The sequence below is a fragment of the Pelobates fuscus genome, chromosome 6 (assembly GCF_036172605.1).
Source record: "Pelobates fuscus isolate aPelFus1 chromosome 6, aPelFus1.pri, whole genome shotgun sequence".
In the NCBI taxonomy this organism is placed as follows: Eukaryota; Metazoa; Chordata; class Amphibia; order Anura; family Pelobatidae; genus Pelobates; species Pelobates fuscus.
Genome location: NC_086322.1, coordinates 146929278 through 146945146, shown reverse-complemented (window position 1 = coordinate 146945146; position 15869 = coordinate 146929278). Strand labels below are relative to the sequence as shown.

At 38.7% G+C, this 15869-nt stretch overlaps 1 protein-coding gene across 2 annotated transcripts in view; it reads left to right on the top strand.

Moving 5' to 3' along the window:
• TRPC3 (transient receptor potential cation channel subfamily C member 3) overlaps positions 1–15869 on the top strand; it is a 207759-nt gene that overhangs the window by 105102 nt on the left and 86788 nt on the right. For both annotated transcript variants that reach the window (XM_063458397.1, XM_063458396.1), the window contains exon 3: positions 8613–8792. In XM_063458397.1, coding sequence (XP_063314467.1) covers positions 8613–8792 — 180 coding nt within the window. The remainder of the gene's footprint in view (positions 1–8612; positions 8793–15869) is intronic.

Genomic DNA, 15869 nt, shown 5'->3' with positions numbered 1-15869 from the left:
GGTCAACTTCCGGGGTGTCACACACCTTGTTAGGTACCAACGGTCTAGGGCACTCAGCCTGAGCTTATTACATCCGAGTCGAACAAGGGCTTGCCCAGCGGGTCCATGAGGGCAGTCCCCATGCCCTCGGAAGGATCAGCCCCAGGGTTGCCTCTCATCATCCCCGCTCTGGCGGACGTCAAAGAGGTCAAGACCCAAGTCCCCATTAACATTCTCCGAGCCATTATCGGACTCAATTCCAGCCTCCCCGCTAGACCCGATTTCTGAGTCGGAGTCATTCTCATTCTGTGCTCTCGCACATTTCTATCTCTGCGCTCATTATGCCTGGCGCGGAAAGGCTCTTTTGCGTGAATTGGACACACTTTCAGGGGCTTGGTACGCCAATCATAATGTTTCTGGAGGCAGAGGGGGAGACATGCCTAGTTTTATGGCTAGCCTTTTTAGGTGCGTTCCCAATGGAATCCAACTCAGGATGCGGAGCGTGCATGAATGGATCCGTGGTCCATGATTTGCATGCGAACGTCCGAACGTCAGTTTTTAAAACGGCACGAGAAAAGTGCCGAACGGAGGTGAGAAAAAAAACCAAAAGGGCGCCAAATCGAACAAGGGACCCGGTACAAAAGGCAGCGAAAGACAGAAAAAAGAGAAAACAAGTGTTCACGATGGGAAAGCAGAAAAAAATCACAGAAAAAGGAGGGAAGGAAGCAAATGAGGAGACACAACCCCAAGTGAAAAAAAACAGCTGTTCTGGGACCCCAAGCACAGAACAAGCAAGTACACAATAACGGGTACAAAAAACAGTTCTATGATTTAAACCAAAGTATAAGTGAAACTAAAGTATACATTAAGCTAAAGTATAAGTTAAACCAAAGTCCCCAGACATACAATTAGAAATCTACCAAAATAGTACAACTCAAATCTAAAGAGACAGAAACATTTTACTTAACTGAATGTGGAGCAGCAAAGAAAGAGGAAGTGTTAAGGGAGATGCTGTCCATTATACTGGGACTTGGTATGGGAGTGGCTTATATCACTATGTATATCATATTTTTTCTTACTGTTTTGTGTTCTTTTCTGCTATTGGTGGACAGTAAAGAAAGGGTTTTGCAATATGAGCCTCTGTGTCTTGTTATAAAATTCAAATTGTGATACCTGCATAAAACTCTTTGTATTACTAGTAATTTAACTTTTTGGAAAATAACCAGTTTTCCTCCAGGGCTGGCAAGTAATTAGAGTTTGCTATCTTCATGACTTTGAACATAGTATTGCTTCCCTATGCTCTTCAATATTTGCTTCTCTAGCTCTAAGAATTTTTTGAACTCTGTTACTCCTTTCAACTAATCTTCAATCATGCATATGCACGCACAAGCAAACTCAGAGTTCTGCAGAAAGACAGTAAATTGTCTGTGTGTTCAAGTTTAGTGTTTGGGATATAAAATAATGGAAATAATTTCTAACCTCGATAGGCTGAAAATATATCCCACATTTTTAATATATTTACTTATATTCCATTAAAAAATATACAGATAGCTCAAACACAAGAATAATATATACAAAAGCATCCTTTATCCCAAAAGTAAGTATACGTCCTATATGGACACCATGTCAATCTCAGCGCAGTATTATTAGTTTGTGGTAGCCAAAACATGTCAACAAGCGGAAGAAAATTGTCATGTTTATTGCAGATCAAATAGATAAACTGCAGTTAACAAAATGCGGTAACATATGCATTGTTCAAGTCAATAAATGTGAACATAGGAGAACACAATAGATAAATAATTGACACTCTATATTTACGTATTCTCTGTAAAACAGGACTCATATAATACAATAATTGTTGGCAGCATTGGACACAGTCATGGGGCAACTTTGTATGAATTTCTGAAAGAACCTCACTATGCCAGTTATTTTGTGTAGAGTTCAGTATAGTGTCCAGATGTAAACAATACTTTGCATTACGTATACACATGTTGTTTACAGTATTTTGTAGTTTATGCAAGAATAAAACAGATGGCACTATTGATGTGTATGTTGGGACGCTTTCTAAACTACATTTTTTATGAAAATGTTGCTATTTAAGAGCAACCTAATTAGCCAAAAGTGGACAAGAAAATGTATTAGAAGATGAATTTGTGATATTTGTGTTTGCCCAATGCAACAAACATATAAAGACAGGTCATTTGGTGAGTGGTTAATGGGTTAAGGTTGCAAATCTGTGGCAAGCGTTGCATAAGGACAATAGTTATTGAAAGTTTTCTTAGGAGAGGAAACATTTGCTATAATTCATCTTGTTATTTCTTTCTTTTTTTTCTTTTTAGATTTGGTATGCAAAATGCTTTGTATTCAAGTTGACTGGACACTACTAAAAAAAGTTATATACATTTAAAATATAGTTTGCAAAAAGGCAAGTTCTAAATCTCAGCATTAATTACAGTTATGAAATAATATCTTTGCATAAAAATGTGCTACTTACAGCATTGGTTATGGGCGACGCTGCCCACTATAGAATAGGTAAAAGACGAAATAACCGATAACTACCTTGTGGATAAATTGACGGCCATAATAAATTTTAAAAAAAAAGGTCTTGTGGCTAAGGGAGTGGGACTTCGTATTCATAGAGCTTGCTCTGGTCTTGCAGAGGGTACTGTGTTATGGGTATGGTATTTTATTTGTTTCTTTGTTAGTTTTATATTTTTTGTTGGTATTCTTGATGATCATATGAATAGAATAGGCTAAACAGCAATTTTCAAGCTTCAGTGTACTGGAACTACGCGTACCAAATATCGAACTTATAAGACCATACAAAGCATTACTTGGACAACACTTAAAACATATTTTGTCACTGACGCTGGTAATATAAAGTTGTGAAACTGAAAATTGGGTACACAATGTGTCAATCTACAGTTGCAAGACAAAGTATGTGAACCCTTTGGAATGATATGGATTTCTGCACAAATTGGTCATAAAATGTGATCTGATCATCATCTAAGTCACAACAATAGACAATCACAGTCTGCTTAAACTAATAACACACAAAGAATGAAATGTTGCCATGTTTTTATTGAACACACCATGTAAACATTCACAGTGCAGGTGGAAAAAGTATCTGAACCCCTAGACTAATGACATCTCAGAGCCCAAGAGCTCATTGGAGTGAGATGTCAGCCAACTGGAGTGCAATCAATGAGATGAGATTGGAGGTGTTGGTTACAGCTGCCCTGCCCTATAAAAAATACACACCAGTTCTGGGTTTGCTTTTCACAAGAAGCATTGCCTGATGGTAATGATGCCTCGCACAAAAGAGCTCTCAGAAGACCTACGATTAAGAATTGTTGACTTGCATAAAGCTGGAAAGAGTTATAAAAGTATCTCCAAATAAAGCCTTGCTGTTCATCAGTCCACGGTAAGACAAATTGTCTATAAATGGAGAAAGTTCAGCACTGCTGCTACTCTCCCTAGGAGTGGCCATCCTGTAAAGATGACTGCAAGAGCACAGCGCAGACTGCTCAGTGAGGTGAAGAAGAATCCTAGAGTGTCAGCTAAAGACTTACAAAAGTCACTGGAAAATGCTAACATCCCTGTTAGCGAATCTACAATACGTAAAACACTATACAAAAATGGATTTTATGGGAGGATACCACAGAGGAAGCCACTGCTGTCCAAACAAAACATTGCTGCACGTTTACAGTTTGCACAAGAGCACCTGGATGTTCCACAGCAGTACTGGCAAAATATTCTGTGGACAGATGAAACCAAAGTTGAGTTGTTTGGAAGAAACACACAACACTGTGTGTGGGGAAAAAGAGGCACAGCACACCAACATCAAAACCTCATCCCAACTGTGAAGTATGGTGGTGGGGGCATCATGGTTTGGGGCTGCTTTGCTGCGTCAGGGCCTGGACGGATTGCTATCATCGAAGGAAAAATGAATTCCCAAGTCTATCAAGACATTTTGCAGGAGAACTTAAGGCCATCTGTCTACCAGCTGAAGCTCAACAGAAGATGTGTGTTGCAACAGGACAATGACCCAAAGCATAGAAGTAAATCAACAACAGAATGGCTTAAACAGAAGAAAATACGCCTTCTGAAGTGGCCCAGTCAGAGTCCTGACCTCAACCCGATTGAGATGCTGTGGTATGACCTCAAGAAAGCGATTCACACCAGACCAAGAATATTGCTGAACTGAAACAGTTCTGTAAAGAGGAATGGTCAAGAATTACTCACGTCTGATCTGCAACTACAGGAAACGTTTGGCTGAAGTTATTGCTGCCAAAGGAGGTTCAACCAGTTATTAAATCCAAGGGTTCACATACTTTTTCCACCTGCACTGTGAATGTTTACATGGTGTGTTAAATAAAAACATGGCAACATTTCATTCTTTGTGTGTTATTAGTTTAAGCAGACTGTGGTTGTCTATTGCTGTGACTTAGATGATGATCAGATAACATTTTATGACCAATTTGTGCAGAAATCCATAACATTCCAAAGGGTTCACATACTTTTTCTTGCAACTGTATGTCTTCATATGTACCTGTACACAAATAAATATATATTTTTTAAATGCACCACTCTCATAACATATCTCTTACTCCTAAGGACAAAGGCGATTGTCCAAGTTCAGAACCGTAGTAAAATTTGCATAATGAGTTTAGTCAACCGTAATTTAAGTTTTTCTCTTTAAATGTCCCCATACATATCATCTATTGATTTTTAAAGGACAGAAGTAGGTTGACTTTTAATAACCTATATGTAAATGTAACACAACATTAAGTGTGCAGAAAACATTAAAAATAGGGAAATTGCTTTTCGTCACATTTTTGCTTATAATAATTTTTATGCATTTAGTATAACTAAATAATACGAGCTCAAAATAGATTCATGTATTAGTCCTGATTGTTAAATGACTCATATGTCTTTTGATAGTTTTTGGTAGTTAACACTTACCAAATACCAACCACCCTAATACTATATTTACAGTAACACTAACCCTACATAAGCTCTAATCCTAAAACGAACCCCATTCTAACACTAGCCCTACCATAAACCTATTCCTAACTATAACCCTACCCCTCACACTAACTCTAATACAATCTCTAACCTTAACTCCAACCTTAAATCAGTACTGATATCAGCAGATGGGGTTCACAGTTAAAACAGAAGAGAATGATATGCTGCTGCCAGGATTTCCTGGTAATGATGAAACTCCAGCATGCTGATTACAAAGCCCAGCACCGATCACATTCATGAAACAAAACAAAAAGTACCAGTGCAAAAATGAGTATGCAAGCGTGTAGAGTAGTTTGAGTGAGAGAGAAGCTATATGCGTCATATTCACATAAAACATACATATTCAGAATCAGCATACTTTAAATATAAACATTACAAAAAATCATACAAATCCCCCCAGTAGATAAAAAGTTAGCTGGGAGTCCTTTATGACCGACCGCAAGCACATTTTCCTGCCCAAAACAGTTCCATAGATTTGGGCTGTGCGGTCGATCTATTTTACACAGAAAAATGACTAAGTCCCATTCGAATGCACGAACGGGGCTGTTCGTGCATTTAGCTTAGTATAGCAGTGAGTTCAAACTTCCAAACCAGACTTAGTCTCTGCAGCTGAAAACGGAGTGTAGGAGAAGGTAAGGGTCAGCGGTGTTCGTTGAAATGTGTAGCCAATTTCAGTTCCATGGATTTGGCTACACATACCGCCGACCTCGTTCAAATGAACAAAGATGACTGCCGCCATGTGTTCATTTGTCGAATGGCGGCCACTTGGACTACTTCGGCACTTCGGCTGCATCCGAAGTGCCAATTTAAAGCTGCAGAACTGCTCCAATACAATTTAAAGGGGCAGCAAGTCTTTTAAAATCCAATCTGCTAAAATAGTCTTTAACAGGCAATATCTTCCAGGGGCCATAATCTTAAAGGGGCATTGTTCCCAAAAGTCACAGTATGTCTCCAGATGGTTCTTAAAGGGCCAGCAGCAGCACAACACAAATCCATTATGCCCAAATCTTGTATTTAAAGGGCCAAACCTCCCAGGGACCATAATCACATGGCAAGAGGCTGGCAAGTAGTCCTCTCCAGGCACAAGTGGCGATTTTAAATTCGCCACAGGCATAAAAGGGGTTAACAGCCGTTTAGTAGATCTTCCCCTTCCAGAGACACATGCACAGCTAGTGTAGACACCAATCCACCGAACCGGAGAAGCGTATAAATGCTCTCAAACATACGAATGCTGTAAACAGCCGAATAGGAAAAACCATATGAATAGGTTTACACTCCTAGCAGTCAAACTGGAACAGCATACAATAAATCCCCACAAGAACGAGACAAGGCTCCGTTTTGAGGGTCAAGCAGGAACAGACAGAGCTGTGGGTTTATTGTTCTTATATACACATTAGTACCACCCACAGGGTTTTGGAAAACAACCAATAAACAGGTACAATACACTCAGACACTCCCACACAAAATCCTCTCCTCTGCATGTGATACAATTACCTTACACAATGGGTAATGTAATTATCACAGGCAGAGAAATACAGTTTTTCTACATTATTCATAACTTTAAAGGTATGCATCACATTCACATAAATCGCTTGGCAAGAGGCTGGCAAGTAATCCTCTCCAGGCACAAGTGGCGATGTTAATTTCGCCACAAAGGGCTATATGTAATACTCACATTGAGTTCTCATCAGTCAGCCTGACAACAGGGATTTAACCGTGTTTACACCTAAACATTAGTTAATATGTTCTAACGGCATAAAGCCCAATAGAGTTAGGACGTAATGACATGTGGTTAAACCTTTCACTACCAAAAACTTTTGTTAAACAAATATCAGTATATGAGTTATTTGAAACATGGGGTGCATAGCTAGTAGATAATTGTATGATAAAAAAGCTATTTTTTGCTATATATAGTAGGCGTACAGCGCATGACAGCATTTTAAAAGTGACTAAGTCTTTAGCTCAAGAGTATACAATATATTTTTTAGCTAAAAAAAACAAAGGTGTGTAAAATAATAATTCTCCTTTTCCTTCATCTATTTGCACTTCGGCACTTCGATTTGGCTCAGCACTTCGGAAATTCGGGACTTCGGCACTTCGGAACTTCGTGATTTTGGGAAGATGCAAGCAAAACCCACCACTAAATCATATTAGTAATGGCCGCAAAGCTATAGTGGATATAAAGGAGGGATAGGGGCTGTAAAGGATGCACAGGGATATGAGCTGTAGTGGGTGCAGGGAAAATAGAGACTATAGGGTGTAATATAGGTTCTAGTGAATGCAGGGGCTAATCTGGGTTGTACTTAATATAGGGGTAATAGGGGCTATAGTGAGTACAATTCTTATCACCCCCTTGTGTCTTTTCACTTTCAATCCTCTCCAGCAGCATGCCATCACAGAGCTGTTTTCCTCTCCTCCCCACATCTGACACATGCGGTAAGAGCCTTCTGTATGTGTGTATAGAGAGGAAGGGATGTAATTTCATTCCCCTCTCTCATTCAACACATAGCACCTCCTCTGGGAAACTGAGAAAGAGACCTTGCAGAGACAACACAAGCTGACAGGTTCTGATCTACATGAGGAAAAGACAGCTGTCTTAAAGTCCTAGAGGTTCATGGGGGGGTGGGCACTTAGGGGGGCAATGTATGGTTTGAGGGAGGGGCACTTGTCCCCCTACAGCAAAACCTATAGCCATTACACACTTTGTAGGGTAGTATTGAATCTCCTATAACATAGCAGATGTCTGGTGTATAAATAGTCTTTGTATAAATTAAAATTAAAAGGACACTCTAGTCACCAAAACAACTTTAGCTTAATGAAGACCATGCCCCTGCAGTCTCACTGCTCAATTATCTGCCATTTAGGAGGTAAATCATTTTGTTTATGTAGCCTCAGTCACACCTCTCTTCGAGTATAGTGCACAGACTTCATAAACACTTCCTGTTAAGTGAGATGTAATGTTTACACTTCCCTTATTGCACAGTCAGTTTAATTTATAAAAATGTTTTATCTCCTGCACTGTTAATAGCTCAATAGCTCAAAGCTCAATTTACAGAGAAGGAGATAAAAACTTATATTAACATCTGATTGAAAATTAAGCCATTTTGTTTTCATGCAGGCTGTGCAAGTCACAACCAGAGTTGTGGCTATGATTCTTAAATGTAGTATCACTTGGATGATGCTGTCTCTGACTTGCAAACCTCTTTAATTTCCTTAAAATTGCCTGGACATGACACACGTTAACTTAAACAGCTATAAAATAACCAGCCTGGTTCTATTGTATTTCTGCCACAATTTCAGACAGAATGTGATGTGTGAGTACAGATGACTTGCCTAGGTTAGACTATATTTTATGAACTTCAAGAACTTTATGTCACCATAATTATTTCATGCTGAATCACTACATGATTGACTTGACTCTTTCTTTCCTGCTCCATTGAATTGTTAGAACATTATAAATGAAAAATATTTGTTTGACTGATATATTTGCTGATTCGATTTCTTAAATAATGCTCAATGTGTTTTTTATGTGCGCTGTGTAATTACTAGCACTGGCTGAAGTTTATAACCGAAAACATACATATTAATCCTATTGTCTTTTTTAGAATGACTACCGTAAACTCTCTATGCAATGCAAGGATTTTGTGGTAGGCGTCCTTGATTTGTGCCGAGACTCAGAAGAAGTAGAGGCAATTTTGAATGGAGATGTGGATGCTGAACCTGTGGATTCTCATAGACCTTCTCTTAGCCGAGTCAAACTGGCCATTAAATATGAAGTAAAGAAGGTAATGAAATATGTTGCTTCATTGTTTTGTTGGGATATTGAGAGTTCCTCAGGAACTAATATAGGACTATCTGTATAACAATCAAATACATCAACAGATATTTTGTTATGACTATAACTAGCCAGGGATAGTGGGCCAGGCACCAGCCTTGGGCTTCTGAAGAGAATTGTAAAATCTCTTTTTCAATTTTTTTTTAAATTTACATTAGAAGTTATATATTGGTGAAGAATCCTGCTTGAGACCAGTTGCCAAGACATGGAGGCAGTGATGATATGTAGAGTTAGCGGTATAAACCAGAGATGTCTTCTGCCTAGGATACTTTACGGCCTACCTTCCTAGGAACTGCCCCAAATATAATAGATTTATGGTGGATTATCAAACAGTTGAATAATTGATTTATAACTATACTCGGTAGTTTTTACACATTTATTACCAGAAAAAATGTATAAACAGTGATGGACTTGGAACCCTATACAAGTGATGCACTTACTACAAAATGTCATGTTGTATGTGTAGTCAATAGTCATGTGACTATTTTTCTCTTCACCTTTTTACCTTCCCAGCAGTCTGTTTCCCTCGTCCCGATTCTAATTTCATGTCTTTTCCTGTCTCACATTCTTCACCGTGCCACCATATGACCATGCTCTGTTTAATAGCTTGCACACTCCAAAACAGAAACCGTCTGATAAATAACATTTCCTAAAGTCCTCGCCATTGGCTTGTAAGGTGCAGAGAGATCTTTGATTTGAGAAATCCTTGATCTTGCACATCACAGGGGTAAAAAAAATGTACAATCTTTTCACTGCTATGGCATTGCAAGGTAGTGGTAATGCAATGGATGACCAGGGGAGATAGATAAGATAAGATAGATAAGAGTGGCAATTAGATTGCTGGGGACATGACATGGTTAATAGGGTCTCACAGCAGGTAGGTTGAAATATTTTTATAACACTTTATATAAAGAATATCAAACTGCATATGCTACAACAAAATTACGTGTATTTGTATTACGTGTCCCATAATTATGTCTATGGTTGGCAAATAAACATGTTGGCTGTGTGTTATGATTTATGAAGAAACTATGAATTATGTTATATTAGGTGACAAACAATTTGTAAAATATATACCAAAATATCCAAAATCGTGAATTTTTTTTGAAAAATTTGAAAAATCTCAAACATACTTCAATATTTCATCATTTTTTTTAAAAAAAATTCCTTGTCAGTTTATCACAATCTGCTATTCATAAACAATTTTTTTTATATCAGTGCAGATCAGTGTATAACAACAGTTGGTGTTGTAGTTACTTAAGTTTAGGGTGATAGTATTGGATTAATTGTAAGTTTGTTTGCAATTAGAGATCTCACGAAAATAAAATTTTCCGTTCGTAAACGGCGAACGCAAACTTCCGCAAATGTTCGCGAACGGGGAACCGGGCGAACCGCCATAGACTTCAATAGGCAGGCGAATTTTAAAACCCACAGGGACTCTTTCTGGCCACAATAGTGATGGAAAAGTTGTTTCAAGGGGACTAACACCTGGACTGTGGCATGCCGGAGGGGGATCCATGGGAAAACTCCCATGGAAAATTACATAGTTGGTGCAGAGTCTGGTTTTAATCCATAAAGGGCATAAATCACCTAACATTCCTAAATTGTTTGGAATAACGTGCTTTAAAACATTAGGTATGATGTTGTATCGATCAGGTAGTGTAAGGGTTACGCCCGCTTCACAGTGACTGACCAAACTCCCCGTTTAACGCACCGCAAACAACCGCAAACAGTCCATTTGCACAACCGCAAACTCCCCAAGGTTGGATACCAAGCTAGCCATGTCCTGTTCCTTGTCACTGATGTCATTGAAGGTCTCTTCCTCTACCCAGCCACGTACAACACCAAGGGTCCCTGAAAGGTTACAACAAACCCCCTGTATTTTTTTTTTTTAAATGTACACTACTGTTACACCAGATATGAGTTGCACTGGTGTGACACTGTGCCCTGGCAGGCTCTGAAACGCACACGCGTGAAGGAAACTGACTGCTATTATTTCACAGTCAAAAAAGTGTTGTTTTTTTAAATGTACACTACTGTTACACCAGATATGAGTGGGCACAGTATACGCTGTGAGCCTGACACACACGCTGGCAGGCAGGCAACTGCAATTAGATTACAAAGGAAAAAAATAAAAAAAGCAGACTGATGTTGTAGCCCTAAAAAGGGCTTTTTGGGGTGCTGTCCTTACAGCAGAGATCAGATGAGTCCTTCAGGACTGTAGTGGACACTGAATACACTAGCCTAGCTATCAATTTCCCTATTAAATCAGCAGCAGCACTAAGCACTAAGAATGCAGCTTCAGAATAAATCTAAAATGGATGCTGTCCAGGAGGTGGGAGGGTCTGGGAGGGAGGGTCTGCTGCTGATTGGCTGGAATGTGTCTGCTGACTGTGAGGTACAGGGTCAAAGTTTACTCAATGATGACGAATAGGGGGCGGACCGAACATCGCATATGTTCGCCTTCCGTGGCGAACGCGAACAAGCTATGTTCGCCAGGAACTATTCGCCAGCGAACCGTTCGGGACATCTCTATTTGCAATACTTTGGTTTACAATGCTGTCCATTTTAATAAATAATTAATTTTGCTGTGCTCCTTTTCTCCTCTATATAGTTTTTTTATTTGCTTTACACAGTGTCATGGCAATGGCATGCCTCCCAACATTAAGAGGCAGGCCTTCAAAGGGGCGGTACTGTGACGGAACATTTGGGAGTCTTGCAGTGTTGGAAATTTGCAAAAAGAAGATTTTTAATTGTTTTGATAAACAGTAACCATCATATTAGTGTGAATTTGGCCTTACAAATCCCGTAACTGGCCTAGCAGCATTAAACTAGAGTTCCTCTAGGGACAGAGCAAGTTGTTTTCTCTGCTCTAACAGCAGACATATTGGGGCAGCTTATGATCATTTTTAAGATCCAGACATATAGGGGCACCTACTGTTTATTTGTTAAGAACTCCCTTGAGAAAGGCTTTTTAGACAAAATGGTGGAATACTCTGCTCCCGTCATTACTTTAGAAGGTAACACTTTATTACTTTGACCAGCTTCATGTCATTTATTGTGAGATTTGTGTTGGTGGTTTTGCTTTATTCCCTTTAAGTGTGAATGATGTCAGGGTGTGTATTAAGATATTTTGTCAATATACGATTAAACGTTTTGTGAATGATTTTTATTACAAATTATAATAAATAAATTGTATTTGGAGCGCTGCTGTGGTTATATATGTATAGTTCTACCTTTGTTATTGGAGGGGCCGACCTTATCATGATCTGGGCACAGTACATTAGTCCATACCTATAGTCTGGTCTTTTTCACATGTGTGCACCTATATACTAATACAAGAGCTCCAAATCTCAGTAGAATATCTGTGTCGACATCAAAAAGACAGCTATTCTGGTTTTGACTTTATACAACTTAAGGAGCCTAATGTAAATTGTGCATTTTTTTTAGATTGGAATAATAACATTTTCTTCAAGATCTAGTAGATGCAATGGCCAAGAGAAACTCACTTGCTTTTCTAAACAGAATGTGACTTTGATGAATAACAGTTTTTGTAGCTTACATCCATCAGCCACTGTGCATTAAGGAACTATGCCATAGCTCATAATGTCATTTGTTATTTAATACAAATGACACTCGTAAAATTCACGTTTTAAGACTTTCAGTTTAATACATTTACCATGAGATTACATTAATATTTTCACCTCAAAGACCTTAGCTGATATATGTGTATTTACAGGAACTCTCCTAAATCTCAATCAAAGAGACAATAAAGAAATATGCACTTTAATAAAAATGAGAGAAAAAGACACGTGGAAGTATATATTTTTATGTGTAGTTTGTAAATTGTGTAACAACACATGTATTAAGTTCATGCTGATGTTCAGCTTGGCGAAGTTTCAGTACCAAAAAATATTTGGAAAAGCCATTTTGGCAACCAGAACAACATGTATGGATGTATTTGTAGTATTTGATATGTAGTATATGGTGTTTCCCGTATTTACAACAGTCGAGTGGTGGACTGAGTTACAGAAGAAAGAGGAAGCATCTTTAGAATAGACATAAGTGTATGGTTGTAGTAAGTTGTAGGAAGTCGGGAACTTGCTGGTGGCAAGAGAGTTGAACTGGTTTGAAATTAGTATTGTCAAGATGAGGAGGTATCCAGAAATAAGGGCAGGCAGCTCAAGAGTCTTATTATATCTAGATTCTTAGCAGCATATTCAGATGGATACAACAAGGTCAATAGAGTGACCACCACAGTGTTTTGAAGAGGTATTCCACTGTAGAGTCCAGAAGTGGTAGGGATAAGGAAATATATTTTTGAGGCAGAAGATGGTAAAGGCTTGTCAGTATATATGTCAACATCTCCAAGTATGAACACAGGAATCATGGAATTAAGCAAATGATCAAGCCATCTAACAGACAGAAAGAACCGAGAGAATAGATGGAAAGGAATTGCAAATGTTGTCCATTTGAATTGATTCAGAAAGAATTGCCTTAATTTACATGTTGTTTCTTATTATTATTATGTGGTTTATGCAGCTCTTGCTGAACTCCATTCATAAACATTTAATCTGCTTTATTAAATTAGGATGCCTGGGATTTGGCTTCCATCAAATTTCACATTCCTAATGTATATGTATATTAAAATAAAATAATAAGTTTATTTTAAGAATTGTTTTTATCTCTACAGTAATACAGTGTTTTGCATTTTGACCTTTGGAGTTACAACTAAAATATATATAAAAAGTATTATGATTCATGGGTACACTTTGTGGATATAATTTGGTGTATAAAAATAGCAATATCCTTATCTATCTTTCAGAAGCACTACCTTAGGTTTAGCCTATAAGATACAGGTGTGTATTACTCCTTCCTGGATCCTTTGTGTAATTGTAAGGCTGGTTGTGCCACAAGTACAATCAATTTTGCAGCCTCCATCATTTTCAGTTTGGTGTTGGTAATTGCTGGGAATGTGTTAATTAGACTTTGTGCAAGGTGTAAAAATCAGCCACTTTGTCCGAAATAAACAAAAAAATTGGGATGGAAGAATTCCTTCCATTCTGCAATTCAGCTAGTAAGAATTTAATTACTGGAACAAATTTGGGGAAGAAATTCGAGCAGCCAAGAAAGCAAGAAAAATTGTGACTACTAGTTTGCTGCATCGCAAATACATCTACAATATTGCCTAAATGCTTGACTACTGCAGCGCTAACAGAAAGCAGGCAAATTGTTAAATAGACACACAAAAAACACAAGACTCAGCCAGGCAGGACAAAACCTGTACAGTGAAATGCATTTGAAAACATTGAAACCACCAGTACTACCACCACATTTTAGAATACTTTTTCTCTACAAATAAATTACCTGGTACACTCAGTGCAGGCAGGGTTCACATGTGCAGTAAACTATACCGTGTAATATGCTGTTGAGGGAAGAAGCTTGCAATTTTCAAAGCACAAGCAGTGGCACAGAGGCACAGAGCAAATCAAATATTCTGTCTCTCACTAGAAATAAAATAAAAAAATAATTCACAATTTAATAAATCTATTTTAAATGTGTAAACCAATGCGGCTGCAAGTGGCACTGGCATAGGCAAGAGGAAAATGTTTTTTTTTTCCTTTTTTCTTTTTTAATTCACCAGACGATGAGGGGTCTGACACTTAATCTCCAACCTGTTTCTGTTGCACCATCCTCACCATCTCTCTTCCTCTGCCTAAGAGTGATGGTAGTAGTAGTGGAGAAGGGTGCCGCTGGTGTTGACAATTCCGTAGAATCACAAACAGCATCAGGGGGCCTGCTGCCTGACTGAGTGCTTTCCTGTTCTGCCTCATCACTCAATAAAACAACATAGTGATGCCTTTGCAGATGTTGCTACATATTGGCACTATTAAAAAAACCTTTCATTGCCTAATATTTACTTTCTTGCATCACTATTTCCACTTTGCACGTTGACCTTTTGGAGGCAGTCAAAGTGATCACAAAGCTTATTTCATTAGTGCAATACAGTACCCTCAACCTTATTCCTTCTGTCTGCGGAAAATGCAGGTGGATTTGCATTGATGGCAGTAGAAGCTCTCACACTTGGTTAATGTGAATGGAAATGTTGATGGTGGTGATAAAGACAGTGGATGAGCTGCTTGTGCCACTGGTAGCAGGGACAGATAATTTGACATGTCTCTAATGAATAAGATGTTTCCAAAGCAGACACAGATTGATTAAGAGATACTGCACAAGATGTAGAAGGCAAGTTGATACTGGCTGCCAGAGAAAATGCTGGAGTGCTGCCTATCATCTTCTCACTCTCCTTTTATAATTCCACTGGCTCATCATAGTCATATAGGTCCTGCGCCAAAGGTAAAGGTTCTATGTCTGAAGAGGTGGGGGGAAAATATCATCACCAGATTCATCTCTTTCACCACCACCAAGACAAGACATCAGGTCACTTTGGTACTCTACTCTTCACTAAAGAGTAACTCTGATGATCCCCACAAAGTAGACTCTGCCTGCTTTGCCCCTTAGTTGCTTCTTGGGGTGGGCTCCAAAAAGGTATAAAGCTTAAACTAGCTGTGGCCGAATGTATCAGGGGGAAATGGCAGCACAAGTTATTGCAGCATGAACCGGATAAGAAAAATTGCCACAGTAAGTGGTGAATTAGACATAACAGACATGCTGCTAATCCCACTATACTGAGGCTGAATACTACTATTAGTGGTGGTGGCTGTGGTGGTTGGAGTGGAGGCTGCAGTGATGTAGAAGTCATCATGGCAAAGGATGAGGTGTTTAAACTCTCAGAGGTTATATGGTACTAAAGCTGAGGGTGGATTGGGAAACAAATTTTGGGATTAGGACACAACCATTTCTTAAGGATTAGTACATGAAATTGATTATGGTGGGTTTGTTTTTCTTAGTAAAATATGCAATGTGACTGTCACGCCGCCCGCCGGCGCTGCACGTATCGCTACAGCGGTATTCCCACAAACTAAGGGTAATACTGTCAAACACTCACCAGAGGTGACCTCTCCTC